This window comes from Periplaneta americana, chromosome 9, assembly GCF_040183065.1.
Source record: "Periplaneta americana isolate PAMFEO1 chromosome 9, P.americana_PAMFEO1_priV1, whole genome shotgun sequence".
NCBI classification, from domain to species: domain Eukaryota; kingdom Metazoa; phylum Arthropoda; class Insecta; order Blattodea; family Blattidae; genus Periplaneta; species Periplaneta americana.
In genome coordinates, this window is record NC_091125.1 from 58,776,425 (window position 1) to 58,788,058 (window position 11,634).

The 11,634-nt window shown below is 34.8% G+C and overlaps 1 protein-coding gene across 3 annotated transcripts in view; it reads right to left on the bottom strand.

Moving 5' to 3' along the window:
• LOC138705962 (probable enoyl-CoA hydratase, mitochondrial) overlaps positions 1-11,342 on the bottom strand; it is a 36,429-nt gene extending 25,087 nt beyond the window's left edge. The window contains exon 1 of one of the 3 annotated variants that reach the window (XM_069834777.1): positions 11,142-11,342. In XM_069834777.1, coding sequence (XP_069690878.1) covers positions 11,142-11,232 — 91 coding nt within the window. In that variant the 5' untranslated portion in view covers positions 11,233-11,342. The remainder of the gene's footprint in view (positions 1-11,141) is intronic. The other 2 variants (XM_069834778.1, XM_069834776.1) reach the window with 2 other exon arrangements.
• Positions 11,343-11,634: the final 292 nt, after the last annotated feature.

The window sequence follows — 11,634 nt, forward strand, 5'->3', positions numbered from 1 at the left end:
ATCTACTAATTTTAGCACAATCAAACCTTCATACAGCTTAGATTAAAAACAACACTTCACAGATTACAATATCAAAGCCAACTAGAAAAAGCTAAAAGTCAATGCACACCACACACATTGAACTGATAAAGACAAACCGGTCAGCTGTGTTCCTTTTGCAAACTAGGAATAGTCCAGGTGTATATTTTGTAGATTTACATCTTGTTTCAACAATCGTAACTGCGCAAGAAGGATACGGTTTTTTATTATTTGTTTTCTGTTAACACGCACAGCCTAATAATATTTAAATGGAGACAGCGAACACTGGCAGTGAAGAGGTTGGCCTCTTCCGGGAGGGGGGGGGGATGGGCAGACCACCTCGACTCCCATAATTGGCGCCTATATAAGTTATATAAGATGTATTCGCCTCCCTTCCCCCTTTTACGGAGGAGGGACTAAAGGCTTGCACCTCAGCCTGAGGCTTACTGTGCTTACCACTCCTGGTCTGTGAATATTTGTCGCCGAACACTTGCGCTTTTGTATGAATATAGCACGCAGCACCGTGAACTTAATCCAGACTATAGTAATGAATAATGATAATAATAATATATGAATAAATGGTGGTGAAATGAGTCTGAGCTCCAAAACCGAAAGTTTACCCAGCAATTTTGCTTCAATTGATTGCGGGAAAATCTCGAAAAAAACCCCAACCAGGTTATTTGTCTCAATGAGGATTTGAACTCAGGCCCGCTTATTTCACCGTCAAATATGCTAACTATTACTCCACAGTGGTGGATTTAGGGTATATTTAAAATTTAAAATATGATACAATGTTCTTTACAAGTTAATATTACTAAATTCAATGTTTTGAAATTAAAGGACGAGGAAGCTAAGCAAAATTATCAGGTCGAAATTTCGAATAGGTTTGCCACTTTAGAAAGTTCCGACGAAGTTGAGAAAGAATTAGATGTTAATAGCGTGTGGGAAAATATCAGAGATAGTATCAAAATTGCAGCTGAGCAGAGCATAGGTTATTATGAAACTAAGAAAAAGAAACCGTGGTTTGATGAAGATTGTTGCATGGTAGTAGAAAGAAGGAAACAGGCAAAATTGAAATTCTTACAGGATCCTGTTGAGGAGAAGAGAGATAATTATTTCAATGAAAGACGGGAAGCAAGTCGTACACTTAGGAATAAAAAGAGAGGTTACTTGAAGGAAAAACTGAATGAGGTAGAAACAAATAGTAAGAATAAAAACATTCGAGATTTATATAAGGGTATAAAGGAATTTAAGAACGGATATCAGCCAAGGGTAAACGTGATCAAGGATGAGAATGGTGACTTGCTTGCAGACTCTCCGTCAATCCTAAACAGATGGAAAAACTATTTTGCGCAACTACTAAATGTACATAGGCCAAATAGAAATGATCGGGACGAAATTGAAATACAAACTGCTGAGCCATTTATACCCGAACCCACGCTTTCAGAAGTCGAAATTGCGATAGAAAATCTGAAAAAGTACAAGTCTCCAGGTATCGATCAAATTCCAGCAGAATTAATACAAGAGGGTGGAAGTGCATTATATAGCGAAATTTATAAACTTGTACTTGCTATTTGGGAAAAGGAAATTGTACCAGAACAATGGAAGGAGTCCATAATTGTACCTATTTTTAAAAAGGGGGACAAAACCAACTGTGGTAACTTTCGAGGAATATCACTTTTGTTGACGTCGTACAAAATTTTGTCCAATATTCTTTTGAGGAGATTAACTCCGTACGTAGATGAAATTATTGGGGATCATCAGTGCGGTTTTCGGCGTAATAGATCGACTATTGATCAGATTTTTTGTATTCGGCAGATAATGGAGAAAAAATGGGAGTATAAGGGTACAGTACATCAGTTATTCATAGATTTCAAAAAGGCTTATGACTCGGTTAAGAGGGAAGTATTATATGATATTCTTATTGAATTTGGTATTCCCAAGAAACTAGTTCGATTAATTAAAATGTGTCTCAGTGAAACATACAGCAGAGTCCGTATAGGTCAGTTTCTATCTGATGCTTTTCCAATTCACTGCGGGCTAAAGCAGGGAGATGCACTATCACCTTTACTTTTTAACTTCGCTTTAGAATATGCCATTAGGAAAGTTCAGGATAACAGGCAGGGTTTGGAATTGAACGGGCTACATCAGCTTCTTGTCTATGCAGATGACGTGAATATGTTAGGAGAAAATACACAAACGGTTAGGGAAAACACGGAAATTTTACTTGAAGCAAGTAAAGCGATCGGTTTGGAAGTAAATCCCGAAAAGACAAAGTATATGATTATGTCTCGTGACGGGAATATTGTACGAAATGGAAATATAAATATTGGAGATTTATCCTTCGAAGAGGTGGAAAAATTCAAATATCTTGGAGCAACAGTAACAAATATAAATGACACTCGGGAGGAAATTAAACGCAGAATAAATATGGGAAATGCGTGTTATTATTCGGTTGAGAAGCTCTTATCATCCAGTCTGCTGTCCAAAAATCTGAAAGTTAGAATTTATAAAACAGTTATATTACCGGTTCTTCTATATGGCTGTGAAACTTGGACTCTCACTCTGAGAGAGGAACATAGGTTAAGGGTTTTTGAGAATAAGGTGCTTAGGAAAATATTTGGGGCTAAGCGGGATGAAGTTACAGGAGAATGGAGAAAGTTACACAACACAGAACTGCACGCATTGTATTCTTCACCTGACATAATTAGGAACTTGAAATCCAGACGTTTGAGATGGGCAGGGCATGTAGCACGTATGGGCGAATCCAGAAATGCATATAGAGTGTTAGTTGGGAGACCGGAGGGAAAAAGACCTTTAGGGAGGCCGAGACGTAGATGGGAGGATAATATTAAAATGGATTTGAGGGAGGTGGGGTATGATGATAGAGACTGGCTTAATCTTGCACAGGATAGGGACCGATGGCGGGCTTATGTGAGGGCGGCAATGAACCTTCGGGTTCCTTAAAAGCCATTTGTAAGTATGTAAGATACAATGTTCTTTATGATTATGATATAATATATTCATTCATTCATAGTGTTCTGCCCATATATATATATATATATATATATATATAATATAACAACATGGACATTACGACGAAGTGAAGAGAAACGAACAGAAGCACAGAATAAGAAATTAAGTTGTGTTGGAAAGAATGGGTGAAGAAAGAATGATTCTGAAACTGATCAAAAAGAGAATAAGGAATTGGTTGGGTCACTGGTTGAGAAGAAACTGCCTACTGAAGGATACACTGGAAGGAATGGTGAATGGGAGAAGAGTTTGGGGCACAATAAGAGATCAGATTATAGACGACATTAAGATATGTGGATCATTGTGTGGAGACTAAGAGGAAAGCAGAAAATAGGAAAGATTGGAGAATGCTGGGTTATCAGTGAAAGTCCTGCCCATGGGCAGAACACATATGTATGGTTTCTTGTAAATAGTCCTCTTAATCTATCACAAAATATCTCAATATATGGTAATTTCATCACTATAGAATTTTGTTATTCTAGGTTTAATTTGTAATTCAGTAAATACAAAAATGTTCTTTGTTCTTAACTTCTATGATAAATTGTCTAGCTTTCATTAATCAGGTAATCTTGTCATACTTTAATTTTTATTGTAATTGTAATTGTAAATTTAATATTAATTGCAATTTTATTCTTCATATTATAGTTGTAATCCCCTGGTAGAGGAGCAGAGAAGGCCTGATGGCCTTATCTCTACCAGGTTAAATAAATAAATACTAATACTAATACTATATCTATAACTTACCAGTAGGCCTATTCGTATACTGCAGTTATTTAAATTTTAAAATATGACCCAATATTCTTCTTCTTATTCATCTATCCCTTGTGCCTTGCAGCGTCGGGTCCCCCAATATTCTTACCAGCATTCATATACTACGGTTATTTAAATTTTAAAATATGACCCAATATTCTTCTTCTTCTTCTTCATCTATCCCTTGTGCCTTGCAGCGTCGGGTCCCCCAATATTCTTACCAGCATTCATATACTACGGTTATTTAAATTTTAAAATATGACCCAATATTCTTCTTCTTCTTCTTCATCTATCCCTTGTGCCTTGCAGCGTCGGGTCCCCCAATATTCTTACCAGCATTCATATACTACGGTTATTTAAATTTTAAAATATGACCCAATATTCTTCTTCTTCTTCTCCTTCATCTTCATCTATCCCTTGTGCCTTGTAGCGTCGGGTCCCCCAATATTCTTACCAGCATTCATATACTACGGTTATTTAAATTTTAAAATATGACCCAATATTCTTCTTCTTCTTCTCCTTCATCTTCATCTATCCCTTGTGCCTTGCAGCGTCGGGTCCCCCAATATTCTTACCAGCATTCATATACTACGGTTATTTAAATTTTAAAATATGACCCAATATTCTTCTTCTTCTTCTCCTTCATCTTCATCTATCCCTTGTGCCTTGTAGCGTCGGGTCCCCCAATATTCTTACCAGCATTCATATACTACGGTTATTTAAATTTTAAAATATGACCCAATATTCTTCTTCTTCTTCTTCTTCATCTATCCCTTGTGCCTTGCAGCGTCGGGTCCCCCAATATTCTTACCAGCATTCATATACTACGGTTATTTAAATTTTAAAATATGACCCAATATTCTTCTTCTTCTTCTTCATCTATCCCTTGTGCCTTGCAGCGTCGGGTCCCCCAATATTCTTACCAGCATTCATATACTACGGTTATTTAAATTTTAAAATATGACCCAATATTCTTCTTCTTCTTCTTCATCTATCCCTTGTGCCTTGCAGCGTCGGGTCCCCCAATATTCTTACCAGCATTCATATACTACGGTTATTTAAATTTAAAAATATGACCCAATATTCTTCTTCTTCTTCATCTTCATCTATCCCTTGTGCCTTGCAGCGTCGGGTCCCCCAATATTCTTACCAGCATTCATATACTACGGTTATTTAAATTTTAAAATATGACCCAATATTCTTCTTCTTCTTCTCCTTCATCTTCATCTATCCCTTGTGCCTTGTAGCGTCGGGTCCCCCAATATTCTTACCAGCATTCATATACTACGGTTATTTAAATTTTAAAATATGACCCAATATTCTTCTTCTTCTTCTTCTTCATCTATCCCTTGTGCCTTGCAGCGTCGGGTCCCCCAATATTCTTACCAGCATTCATATACTACGGTTATTTAAATTTTAAAATATGACCCAATATTCTTCTTCTTCTTCTTCATCTATCCCTTGTGCCTTGCAGCGTCGGGTCCCCCAATATTCTTACCAGCATTCATATACTACGGTTATTTAAATTTTAAAATATGACCCAATATTCTTCTTCTTCTTCTTCATCTATCCCTTGTGCCTTGCAGCGTCGGGTCCCCCAATATTCTTACCAGCATTCATATACTACAGTTATTTAAATTTTAAAATATGACCCAATATTCTTCTTCTTCTTCTTCATCTATCCCTTGTGCCTTGCAGCGTCGGGTCCCCCAATATTCTTACCAGCATTCATATACTACGGTTATTTAAATTTTAAAATATGACCCAATATTGTTTATGGTATTATGTATATATCTATACTAAGCGAAATTTTTCTGGTAATTTTCGCTTTTCCAAAAATAATTGGTGTTAACATGTATAATTAATCATTCTGAAACCGAAAATCGCGTTTTTGAAATTTTTGTTTGTATGTCTGTCTGTCTGTCTGTCTATCTGTTTGGATGTTTGTTACCTTTTCACGCGATAATGGCTGAACAGATTTCGATGAAAATTGGAACATAAATTAAGTTCGTTATAACTTATATTTTAGGCTACATGGCATTCAAAATACTTTATTTAAAATGGGGGTTATAAGGGGGCCTGAATTAAATAAACCGAAATATCTCGCTTATTATTGATTTCTGTGAAAAATGGTACATAACAAAAGTTTCTTTAAAATGATTTCCGATAAGTTTTATTCCAGGCAAAATTTTGATAGGACTGATATTTAAGTCTGTCTGTCTGGATGTTTGTTACCTTTTCACGCGATAATGGCTGAACGGATTTCGATGAAAATTGGAATATAAATTAAGTTCGTTGTAACTTAGATTTTAGGCTATATAGCATTCAAAATACTTTATTTAAAAGGGAGGTAATAAGGGGGCCTGAATTAAATAAACCGAAATATCTCGCTTATAATTGATTTATGTGAAAAATGTTACATACCGGTAACAAACGTTTCTTTAAAAATTATTTCCGATAAGTTTTATCCCAGTTGATAGGACTGATATTTAAGGATATACAAGAGTTTTAAAATAACAATACAATACATTTCCACCGCCGCTTCAGATTATAGTGTCGTTGTTCCGTAACTTCTATGTGCAAAATATTAAATTTTTTAGTAGGAATAAAAACAAATTTATTCATTCTATGGCAGTAGTGCATAGGAGATCGTGAATTCTTACATTTTCGAAAGAAAGGAATATAATTAAATTATATATAGTAGATTGTATTATTTGCTGCATCACTATTTAAGTAATTTAGTAGAACAAAAATCTGAAAATCGATATGTGACATAGGAGTTATTGCAGGAACGACGACGATGGCTACAATGAAATCAAAACAAATGACTCCGTCTATTTAAGGCGGCCTTGATGTTTATCAATATTAATATACAGAGAATATTTTGTGTGTTTGTATGAAGTAATCTCAGAAGCTAATTAACCTTCACTATTTGAAATTTGTAGTTTCTCTAGATGGATGTAATGCTACAAATGAGGACTGAGGTAAGATGAAAAGAAATCTGTTCGCACAGAAAACTTGATATTCTGTCGAAATATTGTATAACTTGATTATTGCAACTTTATTTGGTCCACATAAAATACTCTAATTTTATACACTCATTTTCCATAGAGATCACTGGAGCTGAGTTATTTTAAAAGGTGTCATGAAATGGTATTCCTGTGCTCATAATTTACCCATATTCGTTTCCTGTGTTTCTTAAAATAATATTTATGTAGGGTACCTCATTTTTTTATTTGCATAAACAATGATATACAACCGAGCGAGTTGGCTCAGGTGGTAGCATTTGAGACATGCATTCAGGGGTCCCAGGTTCAAACCCCGTGGCCGACCAATCTGACTGAGGTTTTTCATTATTTCCCTTAGTCATAAAGGCAAATGTCGGATTGGAAAGATACATGCCATTATTCATCACCACCTCAATTACCAATTCCAAAAACATTAATCAAAGTCTATAATCAGTTACATGAACACAAGCCATCTACAACACACAATAGAAACAGGAACTCAACAAGAGTAAAAACGGCCTGCTGATATATCCACACATTCTAAACACACGACATGACCACAGATGTTAAGGCGTGAATAAAATAAACTTAACAAAACAAAAAGATGCACAATAAGGTTAACATAAAAATGATCTTTGTACACAACCAATTCTATTAATTTGGAGTTATTTATGAAAGGATGCATTTAAGACTAATTTAGAAAAATGTTAAACGAATTATATTTGCACCAAATGAGTGGTCTCTGAACCAAAATGATAGCATTTTAATTATTTAAATACAATTTAAATTAAGTACAGTAGCATATTAAACGATTTATTCTTCTATCAAACGCGAATGTTCCCTGGACCCAATGTTCTATTTTAATTATTTAATTACTTTATATTTATTTGTAATAAGCGCAGCAGAGCGCAAGGGTACAGCTAGTATATATATATATCTTACCAGTATTCATATACTGCAGTTATTTAAATTTTAATATGTGACCCCATATTCTTTATGATACCAGTATTCATATACCGGTACTACTTACTTACTTACAAATGGCTTTTAAGGAACCCGAAGGTTCATTGCCGCCCTCACGTAAGCCCGCCATCGGTCCCTATCCTGTGCAAGATTAATCCAGTCTCTATCATCATATCCCACCTCCCTCAAATCCATTTTAATATTATCCTCCCATCTACGTCTCGGTCTCCCCAAAGGTCTTTTTCCTTCCGGTCTCCCAACTAACACTCTATATGCATTTCTGGATTCGCCCAGAATTTATTTAAATTTTAAAATATGACACAATGTTCTTTAGGATATAATATACATAGTTATAACTAGACATCGGATTTTTAGGCACTAAAAATTGCAGTTTTAGGCGCCTAAAATAAGCTCAAAATTTGTAAAATTAGGCTCTATTTTAATGAAAATAGGCATTTTAGGCACATCAAGGTATCATACTTATTTCTTTCACTGAAATTTTTAGTTATACACTAAAATACGCACAAAAAAGTATGTTTAAACATTAAAAAAGAATACTATATTATATTTATAAACAGAGCTGCACAAATGTAATATATTGAAACTAATGAAATAATGATTATTTATATCAAGATTACTCATTTTAAGTTATTGAAATTCAGTTCCATGCTCAGACTTTATTATAATTATCTGCACAGTACACCACCAGAATTTTTTCTAAATTCTCCACAGTTAACCTTTGCCTTTTGTCACTGAGAATCATTTTGAAAGCAGAAAAACTTCTTTCAACCGAAACTGATGTGAGAGGCGCAAACTTTAAATTAGGTACAATAGAAACATCAATACTTACTGGAACATTTACACTTTCCCCCGATATCACTCTTGATACTTTTTCCAACAATGAAAATCCTACATTCTTATTTAATACGTTGTCCCACTTATTTTTAACTTTTTTCCCAGTTTCGCCCAAAGCAGAATGTATGTTCACTTGAGCTTCCTTTACTATTGCTATTTGGCTACAAAGAGATTGTTTTTCACGTTCTAATTGTTCAATGCTTGCAGGTATGAAAGAAAAGTTTGATGTTATGTAGGCAATATCGTTTTTCACTCGTGAGTCATTCAGACAATCTTTCATTGCTTTCACACACGCTGCATTATCAGTTTCAGGTAATTTATCAATAACTGTGACCACTTCTTTAAAATACTTAGAATAATACACCACTGACTGAATCCAGGTTCCCCATCGTGTAACAACCGGCTGAGGTGGGAGTGGGATATCTGGAAAGTTCTCTCTGAATATTGAAATCCTGAATGGGGCTGTACAAAAACATTTTTTTGTGTTAGAAATAAACGAATTGACAAGAGGAAATCCATTCCGGATTGTTTCAGAAACCCTGTGAAGGCCATGTGCTAGACAGGTTACATGCGTGAGGTTAGGATAAAATGTTTTAAGAAGTGGAGCTGCAGCAACCATGTATAAGGCAGCATCAGTACAAAACAACAGAACTTTAGAATCGTCTATATTACCTGAGTATAAAGACTGTAGGCCTTTATTTACAAAATAAGCAATGGCTTGGCTATTCACTTTCGAAAGTTCCTTAACACATACGAGGTGTGGAATCGAAGGTCCATCAGGACTAAGTTTTCCTACTACCATATTTGCTATATACCTATTCATAGGATCTGAGGTTTCATCCACAGAGACCCATATGTAAGAATCACCTATATCCTCCCGAATGGAAGCTAAAGTTTCATTGTATATTCTGTCTAAGTAATTTTTTCTTAGGGTCGACTCAGATGGGATATTTTGTTTGCAGTATTTTTGTAAAAACTGTCTTAAAACCGGATTTTCAATTGCATTCCAGGGAATGTTAGCAGCAACAAACGCTCTGGTTAAATCAGCATAGAAATTGCTGCTGAGATTGGATGAAGTAGGCTGTGTTAGTAAAGTTTGTTGCAGTTGATTTTTTTGCTGAGCTTTAGCCTTATGAGCCGCTCCTTGCACATGCTGCTTTAGGTGGCACTTCTTTTCTTGCGAAATCTAAAAATGTAAAGTAAACTGAATTAAAATAAAATCCTAATTGTTGCATTGCCGTATTTCTATCACAAAGTTAGTGGGTTCGAACAATCAAAATTTTAATGACCTGCAAATACTTTAACTATCGGAATTTAAAAGGTTAAAGTGTAGTGGTCTTAAAAAGAATTATACCTCAGGATAGCTCAGTCAATGTATAAATATTATAGGCCTACTCATTAAAATTAATAGAATTTATATATTTCAACTATTGTTACATACCTGTTTGCTACAAATCTTGCACAATATTATTTTTCCATCATAAGTGAATTCTGAATATTCTGTTAGCCATTGCCGGATCAATATAGATTTTGCACTTATATTTTTCGGCATTATCGCGTTAAACTTCACAGGAAAACGTCCTACCGCTCAAAACTTCTCAACACAAATAAGGTGAGGGAAAGAGCAACTGTTAACGAGCATTCAAATGAACCGTTGTTATTGAGATTCAATTGGACAAAAATACAAAGTTGCACTTATTGTTGCATTTCCTGGTAGTGTTAACACTAGGAGGGCCATTCTTTTAAATATTTTGTAACGGTTTACCCTACTAATTCGTAGTTTTACGACTTTTCATAAATATTTCAAAAACACTCTTTCTCCAAAAATTGTGATTTTATGACACTCTGAAGGGCAGTACAGCTAATCGGTTTCAGACTGAAAACAGTCATTTTTATAGTATAGTATATCTCTGAATCGGTAGCAGCACATATTGTGATTGTTGCCTGCTTCAAAACTAAGGTTGGTTCTTTGTCGGCATTTATGCCTCCAAACATGTTAAATTCGGTGAAATCTATTGCGAGTGTCGTGAGATTCAAAACATTTTGTTTTCTTTATCAATGGTTTCATGGCCGGTGTGAAGCAAACTTTCCACTTTTTAAATGCCTTAAATTTCGCAGTGAATGCATGTATAAATTATAAAAGTAAGAGTAAAATGCGAAACTTTACAGTGAGTTAGGCATTTTTAGGCGAATATTAACAAATTAGGCTCTAATAACCGTTTTAGGGCATTTTAGGGCACTATAAAACTCTTTGAATACCTTTCAATTTCCATGAAACACAAATATTAATTATTATTTTTACTTTTCTCCTAAAGAAACAAAATAGGCATTTGCCCTAGAATCCGATGTCTGGTTATAACTTACCAGTATTCATATATTGCAGTTATTTAAATTTTAAAATAGGCCTACTATAACACAATGCTTTTAATATACCGGTAGCCTATTTATTTCATTCTAAATTATATGCTTCTTAACTAGGACTATGTATCTAGTATTTACTGCATTTATAATTACCTGTACTAGCATATTTCACAGCCGCACCCAATCTAGACAAACTCTGTGCTCGTCCCAAAAGTAATTTCGACACACCGGATACAAGAGCCATGGTAAAGGTTAAGAAAACTGAAAATACTTAAACTTGTTCTGAACTCTGTATTACAGTGTTATGCTTGTGGCATAGAACATTTCTTAAAAGAAGTGGCAAAACGATATACCAGTAATTTATTACTTTTTTAAGAGTTGTGGTAAGTTTCTTGCTTGTTCTTTATCAAAACTGATAGCATTGCCGAGAAACTTGATAAAAAGTGAAATAGTGCAGTAACTTACTTGTTTTCTCTAGTGTAACAAGTTTAACCTGTTTTGCATCACTATCTTAAACCTTGTGTAAGCATTTCAGGTGATATATCGTACAGAGAAAGTTGAGAAATGAAATAAATTAGTACTAATATAATACCAGGTGTCCCAGCTAAAAGTGACTTGTTGACGTAAACGTTTGTGTTACAGATTT